This window comes from Microcaecilia unicolor, chromosome 6, assembly GCF_901765095.1.
Source record: "Microcaecilia unicolor chromosome 6, aMicUni1.1, whole genome shotgun sequence".
Classification (NCBI taxonomy): domain Eukaryota; kingdom Metazoa; phylum Chordata; class Amphibia; order Gymnophiona; family Siphonopidae; genus Microcaecilia; species Microcaecilia unicolor.
The window spans coordinates 307263542-307277455 of record NC_044036.1 but is presented as its reverse complement, the minus strand read 5'-3'; the positions used below and the strand labels follow the sequence as shown (position 1 = coordinate 307277455).

The following is a 13914-nucleotide window of genomic DNA, read 5'->3' as shown; positions in this document are numbered from 1 at the left end:
TCTCCCTACACTCCTCCCCGTGAACTCCGTTCTCTGGGTAAATCTCTCTTATCTGCACCCTTCTCCTCCACTGCTAACTCCAGACTCCGTTCCTTTTATCTTGCTGCACCATATGCCTGGAATAGACTTCCTGAGCCAGTACGTGAAGCTCCATCTCTGGCTGTCTTCAAATCTAGGCTAAAGGCCCACCTTTTTGATGCTGCTTTTAACTCCTAACCCTTACTCACTTGTTCAGTACCCATGTTTTATCATTCCCACCTTAGTAATTCCCTTATCCCTTATTTGTCTTGTTTGTCCTAATTAGATTGTAAGCTCTGTCGAGCAGGGACTGTCTCTTTATGCCCAGTGTACAGTGCTGTGTAAGTCCAGTAGCACTGTAAAAATGATAAGTAGTAGTAGTAGTAATAGCAACATCTGAAGCTGTCATAGATGTACTGTTTCACATCTTTGGGGGTGGGAGGAGGTCATGCATTAATCCCTCCAGTGGTCATTTCATCATTTAGGGCACCTTTTGGTCACTTAGTCATGACTGAAACAGGTCTAGCCAAAAATGTCTTAATTTTGGCCCTAGATGTTTTCATTTTGTTCCATTATTGCAGAAAAACACCTATCCTTTGGTGTTGCTCGTGCCTAGCCCAAAACCCCCCCCCCCCCCAAATGCCCCCTTGAAATCTGGATGAACTGTGGAGCAAAACACCTAAAATCAGGGTGTGGCAGTGTGGTTTTGATCTATGTAGCGGTTTCTGATGGGAAATAAGATTGAGAAGAGTTATTATCAGGAAGAGAAAGTGTAGAGAAGCCACAGGAAATAGAAGGAGGAAAAGTACAAAGCCATGAAGATATTTGGTGTCATGCTATGAGGCAGGTGGCCAGAAAGAGCATGGGGTAGCAGAAGCGAAGGCCTGAGTGGTTCAGGGAGGACCTGGAGTCACGCTAGAGGATGCTAAGAGGAATATGCAGATGAGCTGTAAAATCTTCCCAGTATATGGCAGGTAGCCAGAAGGCGCACAGGTTAGCAGACAGAGGCCGAAGTGGTTTGGGGTGGACCTAGGAGAACTCTGGGAGAAATGTGCATCAGAGCTTTTGGTTATGAAGCCAAGAGTGGACAAAAATTATTAGAAGTATAACAGTTGGCCAAAATGAAGAAAAGCTGGGTCTCCTTGTAATTATTATTCTGTTTATGGCAGATATAAGGAATCCAATGCCAAGAATAATATACATATAATAAGTTTTGGAAGTTTTTCAGGGTTTAGCATTAACTTTCAGAAATTTGAATTACTTCCGTTCTTTGCACATTAAAAACACAAGGGAAGGGAGATTTTCCTTTGAAATGGTCAACATCAAGTGTGAAATATGTAACATTTCCAACTCAGCTAAATAAATAATATAAAAGTAACTTCCCTGCTAAATTGTCAAAACTCTGACTGTATAATAGTCCAGTATGCTTGGCTCTCATCATTTGTGGGAAGAGTATCATTACTTAAACTGATGCTGTTACACAGTCTAATATATCCTATACAGATGTTGCTGCTCAGGATATGAATTAGCAAGAGCATAACAAACAATTGAACTGTTTTATTTAGAGAAAGAACAAATGTAGAATGTAGCTTCTTAAGCAGTTTCTTTCTTTACACAAGTTTAGTTTCGTTTATCTAAAATTTGATATACTGCCCTTCACAGGCGTATCAGAACTGTGTAGAATATAATTAAAATGAATTGGAAAAGAACTACAAAATATGACAGGAAAGAAAGACTGGGAGAAAAGAAAAGAAGGATAGAAAAATTAAAAAGGACAAATCATCGTAAAGTGAAAATCAAGTAGGATTCTTGCTCCTCGGAAATTATTCCTTCTTTGGCAGGAAAAGTTGCTCCACAGTTGTCAGTAATTGTGAATAAGTCTTTGGTAGAAGATTGTCTACCTGTGATTTGTAAACAGGCTACTGTGAGGCCTTTGTTGAAACAGGAGAAGTTGAATCCCTCTATTATGGCTAATTATAGACCCATTTCAGTTACTCCTTTCGTAGGGAAGGTAGTGGAAAAAGCGGTATTGTATCAGTTGGAGGAATTTGTGGAGCAGAATGGTTTAGCGTATCTGGGTTTAAAAAAATGTTTGGACAAGTTTCTGAAGGGAAAGTCCATAGTCTGCTATTGAGACAGACATGGGAAAGCAACTGTTTGCCCCAGGAATGGTAGCATGGAATGTTGCTACTACTTGGGTTTCTGCCAGGTGCTTGTGACGTGGCTTGGCCACTGTTTGGAAACAGGACACTAGGCTAGATGGACCATTGGTCTGACCTAGTATGGATACTCTTATGTTTTATTTATTTTATTTATTTATTGCATTTGTATCCCACGTTTTCCCACCTCTTTGCAGGCTCAATGTGGCTTACAATACATCATGGATGCTGGAAATAAGAAGAGGATATACATTTGGTTTTACAGAAGGATTTTGGGTTACATGGTCATGAATATAAGATAGTGAATATAAGATGTTTGTGTCATCATAAGGTTGCGATGCAGGCATTGTTGCTGAAATACAGCCGTGTTGAGTCCTCACTACCAGTGGAACTGGAACTTTTTAATAAAAAAAACACGTTTGATTTTGAAATAACTGGATTCTCCTCTATTTGTGCCTCACTGCTTGTTTTCTCACTGATAGTGAGATATCGTCATGGGGACAGAGTATTAGTATGGAAAGTATCTACTCAAGCCGTTGATGCAATAATGGGTTTCAGCTTTATACTGTACTAAAAGAAGGCCACTTCAAATTTCAACACAGTTTTATAATGCCTTTAAAAGGAGTTCAAATGGGGATTTTGGTTACTAATATTTATCAAAAAAGCAAAAATTGGTGTATGGATTCTAATACACTGTTTATTGAAATAGGAAAGTAAAAAATAAATTCTGGATTGGGATTCAGATAGTCCTAAATGAGAAATGTCATGTAAAAATTCCTTTAACAAATTCTTACCATGTTATTGGGGTTTATTTCCAGAAAACGTTCATTTCAGCAGGCTGCAACTCCATCTCCCTCTTGCTTTCTACGGTGCGTGTTTGTAGACAGGAGAGGCAGCTCTGGCCTCTAAAGAGACTATAGAAGATCACAGAATAAATAGCTATAGACAGTTCAGAAAGAAGCCATGGAGACAGAGTCTTTCATAAGTAGGAATCCTTTCTTTTTGGACCTACTAGTTTCTTCCTCCTCATATACATACATAGTAACATAGTAGATGACGGCACCTCCAGTTCAACTGGAATTAGGCCGGGGATCCTGGCAGCATGAGCCTCCATTGGCAACTACCTGAGTATTTTAGCCTTATTTACAGTCCCTTCTACCCAAATATATATGTTGCCTAGTGATTTCACTGGCCACATTCCAGGACTTCTTCTAGAACCCTGCCACATGTGTATCTTATTTCAGATAAGTGCTTTTTACTGCTATTTTATTGTGTGTGATGGGTTTAAGTTTTGAGCCAGAAATGGACAATGACATTTGATAAGTATTCATATGGGCTTTAGTTTTCACAGTGTTGACACTTCTTACTCTCTAGAGATTGTTTTTGAGGGTCTGAAATCCAGGGATGTTACAGTGCTACGGCGTGACATCAGTGGCGTTCCTAGGGTGGTTGACACCTGGGGTGGATCGGAGATGCGCCCCCCCCCCCTCCCCGGGTGCAGCGACCCCCCACCCCCGGTGAAAGGACACCCCCCGGGTGCATTTTTACCTGCTGAGGGGGTGCCGCGCGCCTGTCGGCTTCGCTCGTTCCATGCTCCCTCTGCCCTGGAACAGGAAGTAACCTGTTCCAGGGCAGAGGGAGCACGGAATGAGTGGAGCCGACAGGCGCGCGGCACCCCCCCAGCGGCATGCACCCGGGGCAGACCGCCCCTACCGCCCCCCCCCCTTGGTACGCCACTGCGTGACATCAGTTTTGTAGGCTATAGCAGGAGGGCTGATACTGAGCTCACATTGCTTGGATGCCGAGCACCAGTTTAGGGTGCGACTGAGTCTGTTGCTGAGGACTTCATTCCTTCTTATAGGCAGGGCTTTTTTGAGGGGGGTACTTAGGGGTACTGAGTACCAGCACCTTTTCCACTGTGTCCTAAAATTGGTCCATGGTCCTCAAGTTTTAATGAAAGAGATCAGGCTCTACACACCAATTCTGCCTTGTCATGGATTCTGTGACTGGTTGCAGGGGGCCTGGCTATTGTAGAGTGGGTCCCTCAGTGATCACCCCCAGTGGCGTACCAAGGGGGGGCGGTGGGTGCAGTCCGCCCCGGGTGCATGCCACTGGGGGGGTGCCACACGCCTGTTGGCTTCGCTCGTTCCTTCCTCCTTCTGCCCCGGAACAGGATCCTGTTCCGGGGCAGAGGGAGCATGGAACGAGCGAAGCCGACACGCGCGTGGCACCCCCCCCCCCCCCAGCAGGTAAAAATGCACCCGGGGGGTGTCCTTTTGCCTGGGGGAGGTGTCCTTTCGCCGGGGAGGGGGGGTCGTGCTGCACCCGGGGGGGGGTCACATCAGCGATCCGCCCCGGGTGTCAGCCACCCTAGGAACACCACTGATCACCCCACCCTTGAAGGGTGGCCTGGCATTTGAGTATCTTTCAGAACCGGCACCTTTTTCATTAGAAAAAACGCTCTGCTTATAGTACACATATACATGTTTTTTGAATGCTTTTGAACCTCAGCTTTAAGTGAGTTTACATGTTTCTTGCACTGAAAGAGATTTCATTTGACAGTGTTCTATAAGCTTCTCTTCTACCAGAGTTTGAATTGTGGATGGAATAAAATGGCATTGCAGGATTTATCTAGAGCAGGGGTTCTATCTCAATCCAGTCCTTAGGACACATCTAGCCAGCTGGATATTTCAGGATACCCACAACAAATATGCATGAGATAAATTTGTATGCACTACACCCATCGCATGCATATTCATTGCAAGTATTCTGAAAAACTGACTGGCTAGGTGTGTCCCAAAGACTGGGTTGAGGATCCCTGTCCTAGAGGAATGATTGCTTTTCACATTAACCTATATAATTAAACTGAATTGGTTGAATGTGGAAAAATTGAAGGATGGCATATTTGACCTACAGACCTGGGAGATGGATTTTGCACTTAAATTGTTGGCGGGACGACTGTAGCTTAAGATGTTGGGGCAGCATGTTCTAGAGCTCTGGTCCTTGTATGGAAAAGAACTGAACATCAAACGTTGTCATAGACAATCTCTCTAAAGAATGGGACAATCAAGTGACTCTGATTGGAAGATCTGAGTGTTCTACGAGGAGAATAGGTGTCAAAAAGTGTGCAAGGAATACTGGTTTGCCGGAGCTGTGGATTTTGTACACCAAGAGTTGTACTTTGCAAGTTATCTGATATTAGAGAGGGAGCCAATCGGCATATTTTTACTTCCTGTATTGAGCTTGACAGCGGCATTTTGCACCAGTGTAGACGCTGAAGATCTTTTCTTCTAAGTCTTTTATATAGGGTGTTACAATACTAATGACCAGCGAATGAATCAAATATTTAGAGCTTGTAGATGTAATAGTGATCAAACAGAACAAATTATTCTAAGCTTGTAAAAAAAGCATTTGACCACAGAGGAAACCTGTGACTTAAAGAGGGTGCTATCCAGAATTGCACCTAAGATTGCTGTAGTGGGCACTTCCATTAAGATGAGAGATACATATTTTATAATCTAAGCATGGACATTTACACCTGCAATTTAGGTATGATTTCTGCCATATAGGCTATTTTTGTAAAGACAAATAAATGCCTATGAGGTGTATTTTCAAAGCACTTAGACTTAACACAGTTCCACAGTAACCTATGGGACTTTGTAAGTCTAAGGGGGTCTTTTACTAAGGCACGCTCACGTTTTTGGTTCGCGCTAAACATTAGAGATGCCAATGCATTCCTATGCATTCCTGTTTAGCGCACCCACAGTTTTAGCACGCGCTAAAAACATGAACGCGCCTTAGTAAAAGATGCCCTAAGTGCTTTGAAAATGAGCCCCATAGTAACATTTAGAATTTTGTAAGTCTAAGTGCTTTGAAAATGAGCCCCTATCAGGCTTATTTTCGAAAGAAAATGACACCCATCTTTCGACACAAATCGGAAGATGGGCATCCATCTCACAGGGTCGCCCAAATCGGCATAATTGAAAGACAATTTTGGGTGTCCCTAACTGCTTTCCGTCACGGGGATGACCAAAGTTCACAGGGGCGTTTCGGAGGCATAGCGAAGGTGGGACTTGGGCGTGCCCAACACATGGGCATACTTGACCCATAATGCAAAAAAAGGGCGTCCCTGGCGAGCATTTGGATGACTTTACCTGGTCCTTTTTTTCTTACTACCAAGGCACACAAAGGTGCCTGAACTGACCAGATGACCACCGAGGAAACCGGGAATGACCTCCCCCTACTCCCTCAGTGGTCACTAACCCCCTCCCACCATTAAAAAAAACATCTTTGACAATATTTTGTGCCAGCCTCAAATGTCATACTCAAGTCCATTGCAGTAGTATGCAGGTCCCTGGAGCAGTTTTAGTGGGTGCAGTGCACTTCAGGCAGGTGGACCCAGGCCCATCCCCCCCCCCCCCCACCTGTTACACTTGTGGTGGTAAATGTGAGCCCTCCAAAACCCACTGTACCCACATCTAGGTGCTCCCCTTCACCCATAAGGGCTATGGTAGTGGTGTACAGTGGTGAGTAGTGGGTTTTGGGGGGTTGGGGGGGGGCTCAGCACACAAGATAAGGGAGCTATGTACCTGGGAGCAATTTATGAAGTCTATTGCAGTGCCCCCTAGGGTGCCCGGTTGGTGACCTGGCATGTCAGGGGGACCAGTGCACTATGAAGGCTGGCTCCTCCCATGACCAAAGGGTTTGGATTTGGTCATTTCTGAGATGGGCGTCTTTGGTTTCCATTATCGCCGAAAATCAGAAATGACCAAGTCTAGGGATGACCATCTCTAAAGATGACCTAAATTTCAAGATTTGGGTGTCCCCGACCGTATTATCGAAACGAAAGATGGACGCCCATCTTGTTTCGATAATACGGGTTTCCCCATCCCTTTGCTGGGACGTTTTGTGAGGACGTCCTCAGCAAAACTTGGGCATCCCTTTCGATTATGCCCCTCCACGTATCTTTATAAAATAGTAGATCAGTATGTGCCTACTTGCCCTCTGAAATTAGGTGCCCTATTATGAAATTACCTTCTACAAGTTCTTTGTAAAAACCTAATAAGTATCCTCTATATTTTAAAAACTTACATTTCTGTTTATACTGTTGATCACACCCCTTAACTGAAATGTCTGTTTGGTCTGCAGTCTTCAAAAGTCCTATACAATGACCCTTTGTATTTTTTGCCAATGGACTGTAAGATTATGAGAACTTCCTTTTCAATAAAAGCAGGACAGTTTCAAGATGATCAGATAGAAAGCGAAAGATATCAATTCAGATATTACCACAATTGCTGAACAAATTGAAAATGCTAATCCCTTTGTTGTACCTTCTTTTTCTAGCTGTCCAGATTCACATACTGAAAACAGACAAGGCTGGTGACTGGTGGAAGTTCACAGTGAATATAATCTCGGTGTACAAACAGGGTACGAACCGCATACGGCGAGGGGACCAGATCTTGTGGATCCGTTCCAAGGACATAGCCTGTAAATGTCCCAAAATAAAGCCCATGAAAAAATACTTGCTTTTGGGCAACGATGAGGATTCTCCCGACCAGAATGGGATTGTTGCCGACAAAACCAGTTTAGTGATACAGTGGAGGGACATATGGGCCAGAAGGCTGAGGAAGTTCCAGCAGCGAGAGAAGAAAGGGAAGTGCAAGAAAGCCTAAAAGAAGAGGTGGAGAGAATGGAAGAGGGAGAGAGCGCGGGAAAGACTGACTGTTAATGCTGCTTTGTGTAGAATCTGGAGCAGAGAGGATTCGATATAGAAACTTTGTGGAGAAAGTTGGAAGTCACCTTGCAGCTTGTTTGGTCAGGGGGACAGAATGGGACATCACTGTTTCGGGGTGGGAGGGTTACCACAATTGTACCTTATATTAGGTTTTAAAAAACTCACAGAAAAGAGAAAATGTTACACTAAGTATGATGTCTGTTCCAACAGCCTATATACCCTTTAAATCACGGTCTAGTAAAGTTTCTAACCCCTTCCCATCAAACATTTGTCTGTTTCTATCCATTTCCCTTATCCCACCAACTTATGAGGATTATTAAAAATGTGAAAGTGGCCCCAAAGTACAATAAACTGCTCACATCAGTTGGAAGGAAGACCACTAGGTCTGAAGCAGAGATACAGGAAGAGCTGACTGTGTACAGAAAAGTTGCTAACATTTTGATTATTTTAACTTTTTTTCTTCTTTGGGTGTGCTTCATAATATAACCTACCGGGTCAAACACAAAGTGCTGACCTCAAGAAATAAATTCTTTTGCCAGTTAGAAAAAGATTTCTTTTACTTTTGAAATACAACTTACAAACTGCGTAAAAAGTCACCGAATGTAATATTGACCTTACTATTCCTGTAGTACTAAAAGGCATTTGAGTGGGAAAGAGGCAATGGGGAACTTCAGTATCCCAGTGAAAACTATGGGTTGTTGATGGACAGTGGAAGATGAAGGAATTTGTCTACTGAGGACTGCCTATCAGTAAACAGCACCTGGTTACTAAGATCGTGTATTGGATGTATATAAGATAACAATATGCAGAAGGATCACCCCTTCAGAAGTATTAGAACACTGGTCTTAAATAGGCCTTGTTATAACATAAACCAAGGAATACAGGATTAACATGGACCACAGCTGAAGAATTCATCAAATTCATTTTTACAGTGATATCTATAGTGGGTTATTTTCTTTCCTTCCATTCAGTCTTGAGTGGGAGCAAAAGCGTAGGGGCAGATTAAAATCTGGGTTAGCTCTTGCATTCTAGTGATGTGCATCTTTCTACACTAGGGAAGATAAAGCCCTTGTGCATTACCAATACACATGTACTGAAAAGGTTTGTATTAGTTCCGTAATGAACGGAGAATTAGGTTATATTAATAATTAATACAAGTGTATAAGCCAGCTTTTAGTTTGCCTTTTATCTCTTGCTGCAGATTTTGAAACACTATTAAGTCCCACAGCAGTAGCTGCAATAAATCTTGATGTAACTTGGATGTACAGTTAAAGGTAAAATGCAGGGCTGCCGAGAGTGGAGGGCTAGATTCCCCGGGCCCAGCCTCAAGGGGGACCCAGCACCGGTAAGGCTTTTGAAGGCAGACAGAAGGTTCTGCTCTCTCAGCCTGTCTCTCTCTTCCTCCTGTGTGTCAGGACCCAGGTGATGACCCAGGTTCCTGGCTCAGAGGAGTAGCAGGGTGACAGACCAAGGGAGGAGCAGATGCAGGAAAGTAAGGGGGTGTCGGCCCTGTCCCAGGCGAGCTCTGTCTCTCAGTGGCCCTGGTAAAATGCGATATTACTAGGTACCTTTGTATACAATAAGTATATTATTGCATGGTTTGCATTGTAAACTATCTCCATATCTTACCGAGACCTGGCAGTACCTAATTCTCTTGACGCTTTGTGGCTTCAGTCAAGTTATGATGACACAGTTGGACTGCAGGGTGGGTGAGAGATAACTGATGTTCTAATTAAATGGGAGAGAGAGAAGGGGGGGGGGGGTTAAATTAGTCAACGTGAGTGATCAATATGAAAAAAGTACACAGGGATTGGTATTTTATAGCTATGTCTCTTGTAGTAAGAAATACAAAATCATACATAACTTCAAACTAACTGACGGTATACCATGGGAGCTAGTTTCATTCTCCAATGCCAGTGGTCATTGAAAAAGGTAGAGAATAAAGGGTCAACAACCCTGCAGTACAACCAGTCATATGTTCACTAACATGTAAACAGTACTTCAGACTAACAGCATTAAGAGACACATGACTATTAAAGACACCAGAAGATGTACAAGTACATACCTATTGTACAAATACTGCATGTGAGAAATTGGTGTATGAAGCCCCTGTAGAAATAAAAAATAATTAATGGTTAACTGAAATTAATCCAGCATTTATATTTTGTTTAATCCAGAGAGCTCAAATCAAGAGTGTCAAAAATAAAGGACAGAAGTTGACGAAAACATGCCCCTAAAGAATCACCCAAACAATATTAAGACACATATAAAATTATTCATATCACTTAATCCAGAGTTGTCATGATTAGTAGGGGCTTGCTGTATTTAGATTTGTTCAAATACCTTGCTACAAAAATGATTAAATAATCAAGTTTTATATTATAAAATGTGTTGGACTAGTGGCAAACTCCGGGATGAGCAAACAACGGAAAATAGTTCATCATTTTGTAGTACTGCTGTTTCTCTGTAGGTGGTGCCTCAGTATTTTGGGTACATAGCACACCCTTCATTTACATTGTGAGAAATGATGGTTTTGAAATACTTTCGAGACTCAGGTGAACCAAAAAACCCAAGAAATAGGTTTCAATGTTAGAGACCACCACTTCTTTGAAACTGGTTCTGTTGGGAAATTTAGAAGCATTTTAAGGACATTTTCCATTGGTTTTGCTGTCTTTACAGCAATGTACAATACAGACTTATGCAATGGTATGAACTGCCATAAGGCAAGGCTGTGAGGACAATGGCAGTTACCTGGTTAATATTCAGAAGTTTGGATTAAATGGTGATATTTTGGGGTGGGGAGGAAAGGGACCGGGCATAACATAAAATCATAAGATTTACTGTACTGGATCAGACCAAGGGTCCATCTAGCCCAGGATTCTGTCTTCAACAATGGCCAGTCCAGGTTACAAGTACCTGGCAGAGTCCCCCAAAATAGCAAAATTCCATGCTACTTAACCTCGGGTATAAGCAATGGCTTTCCCCAGGTCTACCTTAATAACAGTTTATGGACTTTACCTTCAGGAACTTGTCCAAACCATTTTTAAACCCAGCTACTTTAACCGCTTTTGTCACTTTGTCCAGCTGTGAATTCCAGAGCTTAACTATATGTTGAATGAAAAAAATATTTTCTCCTTTTTTTTTTTTTTTTGTTCAATCAAAATGTGCTAGTATGTAACTTTACCATCCAAAGTGGCTCAATCAATTAACAGCTGCTATTCAACTTTTTTTATTCAACTTTTTATATATATATATATATATATATAAGGAGGAAAAAAGCCTCTGTATTCCCGTTTCAGTACATACTTGTGTCTGTTAAACCGGGATAGAATCTTCATAGGCTAAAAAAACCTCCTTGTACCTTTAATCAACATGTAACTTAATCAACTACTATGTAACTTCACAGATTGTCCCCTAGTCTTTGTATTTTCTGAAGGAGTAAACAATCAATTAGTATTTACCTGTTTCACTCCATTCAGGATTTAATAAACCTTTATCATATCTTTCCTCATCCATCTCTTCTCTAAGCTGAAGAATCCTAACCTCTTTAGCCTTTCCTCATTGTTCCATTCCCCTTAATTATTTTAATTGTCCTTCTTTGTACTTTTTCCTGTTCCACTACATCTTTTCTGAGATGTGGCGACCAGACTTCAAAGTACTCAAGATGTGGTCTCACCATGGAGCAATACAGAAGCATTATGAGCAGAAGATTTCAATGTATTGGTGACAATGACCCTTAAATCCTTTTCCTCAGTGGTGACTCCTAATGTGGAACCTAGGATCATGTAGCTATAATTTGGGTTATTCTTCCCAAAGTATATCATTTTGCACTTGTCCACATTACATTTTAATTATAGTTTAGATGCCTAGTCTTTCAGTTTCCCAAAAGCCTCCTGCATTTTCACAGAGTCCACATGCAGTTTCACAACTCTCCTTCGTCATTCCCATTTCCAGACCATTTATACATTTGTTAAAAACCACTGGTCCCAGTACAGATTTTTGCTGCATTCTACGATTCACTTTCCTCCATTGAGAGAACTGACTGACTATTTAACCCTACTCTCCGTTTTCTCTCTTTTTAACCTGTTCCCAATCTACAACAGAACATTGCTTCCTATCGCAAGGCTTTTTAATTTTTTTTTTTTACAGGAGTCTCTCATCTTTATCCACATGTTATTTCACACCTTCAGAAAAATGTAACAAACTGGTGAGAAAAGATTTCCCTTGGTTGAATCCAAGTTGGCTGTGTCCCATTAAATCCTGTTTGCCTATATGTTCATTAATTCTTTTCTTTATAATAATTTCTAGCATTTTGTCTAGCACTGATGTCAAGCTTACTGGTCTGTATTTTCCTGGATCATCCCTGGAAACCTTTTTAAAAATTTGGCATTAAGTTGGCCACATTCCAATCTTCCAGTACTGTAGATGATTTTAATGACAGGTTATAGATTACCAATAGTAGATCTGCAATCTCATTTTTGAGTACCTTCAGTATCCTTGGGTGTATACCATCTGGTCCATTTGATTTGCCACTATTTAATTTGTTGATTTGACTTATTACATCTTCCAGGTTCACTGAGATATCTTTCGGTTCATCTGTATAATCACCCTTAAATATCATTTCCGGCACAGGTAGCTTCCTTACTTCCTCCTCAATAAGATCTGAAGCAAAAATGTATTTTGGCCTTATCCTCTCTGAGTGCTCCTTTAACTACTTGATGATGATCTATGGCAACAGTAGCAAGTTTTAAGAGAAGAACAAAAATGATAAATGGATAGAATGCCTTCCTTATGAAAAAAAGCTAAACGGGTTAGGGTTCCTCATGAGTAGGGATATGATAGAGTTTATAAAATTGTGGCTAGAGAAGAACAGTTAAATAGGGGAAGGAGTGGAGGAGTAGCCTAATGGTTAGTTCAATTCCCACTGCAGCTCCATGTGACCCCTGGCAAGTCACTTAACCCTCCATAGCCCCAGATACAGCCCCCCCCCCCCCCCCAAAAAAAAAAAAAAAAACCCAAAACTGAACAAAAACAACAGATTGCGAGTCCAATATGGACAGAGAAAGTACCTGCATAGAATATGTAAACTGCTTTTGTTGTTCCACAGAAAAGCGGTTATATCAAGCCCATGATGCTTTACCCTTGAAACAACAACTAAAACAAGTGGACACTGCATGCAACTAACAAAGAGAATATTGAAAGAAATTTGTAGAAAGTATTTCTTTTTTTATGCAGCTCATAATTAAGCTGTGGAATCCAGGGGTGTAGCCAGATGGCTAATTTTGGGTGGGCCTGAGCCCAAGGTGGGTGGGCATGGAATTTGCCCTGCCCCGGCCCCCCCCTGGTTTGCTCTTGCTCCTCTCTCCACCCCTCCCTGCCCACAAACCCCAAATATTAAATACTTGAGCTGGCGGGGATCCCAAAACACTGCCAGCTGAAGATTACCTCCTCGAGCAGCCAGCACTCTTCCAAACGGCAGCCAGCAGCACTTGCCTCACACTGATGCTGTCCAGGCTGTGCGTGCTCAGTGCTTTTGCATGTGTGAAAACTGAGCATGTGCAGAAGGGCCGGTCTCAGCGCCAGCTCAATGCAAGTGCTGCTGGCTGACATTTGGAAGAGCACTGGCTGCCCAAGGAGGGAAAATTTTCAGCTGGCAAGGTTTGAGGATCCCCACCAACCACAGCAAGAGTGTCACAATTTTGGGTGGGCCTGAGTCCAAAGTGGGTGGGCCCTGGCCCACCTGTGGTTACGCCACTGGTGGAATCTGTTGCCAGAGGTTGTGATTAAATGAACTAAAGTAGTTCAAAAGAAATTTAGACAAGCTCCTGGAGGAAAAAAAATAAGTCTATGAAATAACCCATATTAGCCAGGTGGACTTGGAAAAGCCATCACTTATCCACTGAAGTGAGCTACAAGGAACTGATCTACTTTGGGACTGGTTGGTACCTGCCATCTGGACTAGCCATGGTCAAAGACAGGATGCTGAGCTTGATGGACCTTGGT

The 13914-nt window shown here is 42.2% G+C and overlaps 1 protein-coding gene across 1 annotated transcript in view; it reads left to right on the top strand.

Moving 5' to 3' along the window:
- The window catches only part of NTN1 (netrin 1), a 334581-nt gene extending 324569 nt beyond the window's left edge, over positions 1-10012 (top strand). Inside the window, exon 7 of the mRNA XM_030208106.1 lies at positions 7521-10012. Within this exon, the coding sequence (XP_030063966.1) occupies positions 7521-7849 (329 nt within the window). The 3' untranslated portion in view covers positions 7850-10012. The remainder of the gene's footprint in view (positions 1-7520) is intronic.
- Positions 10013-13914: the final 3902 nt, after the last annotated feature.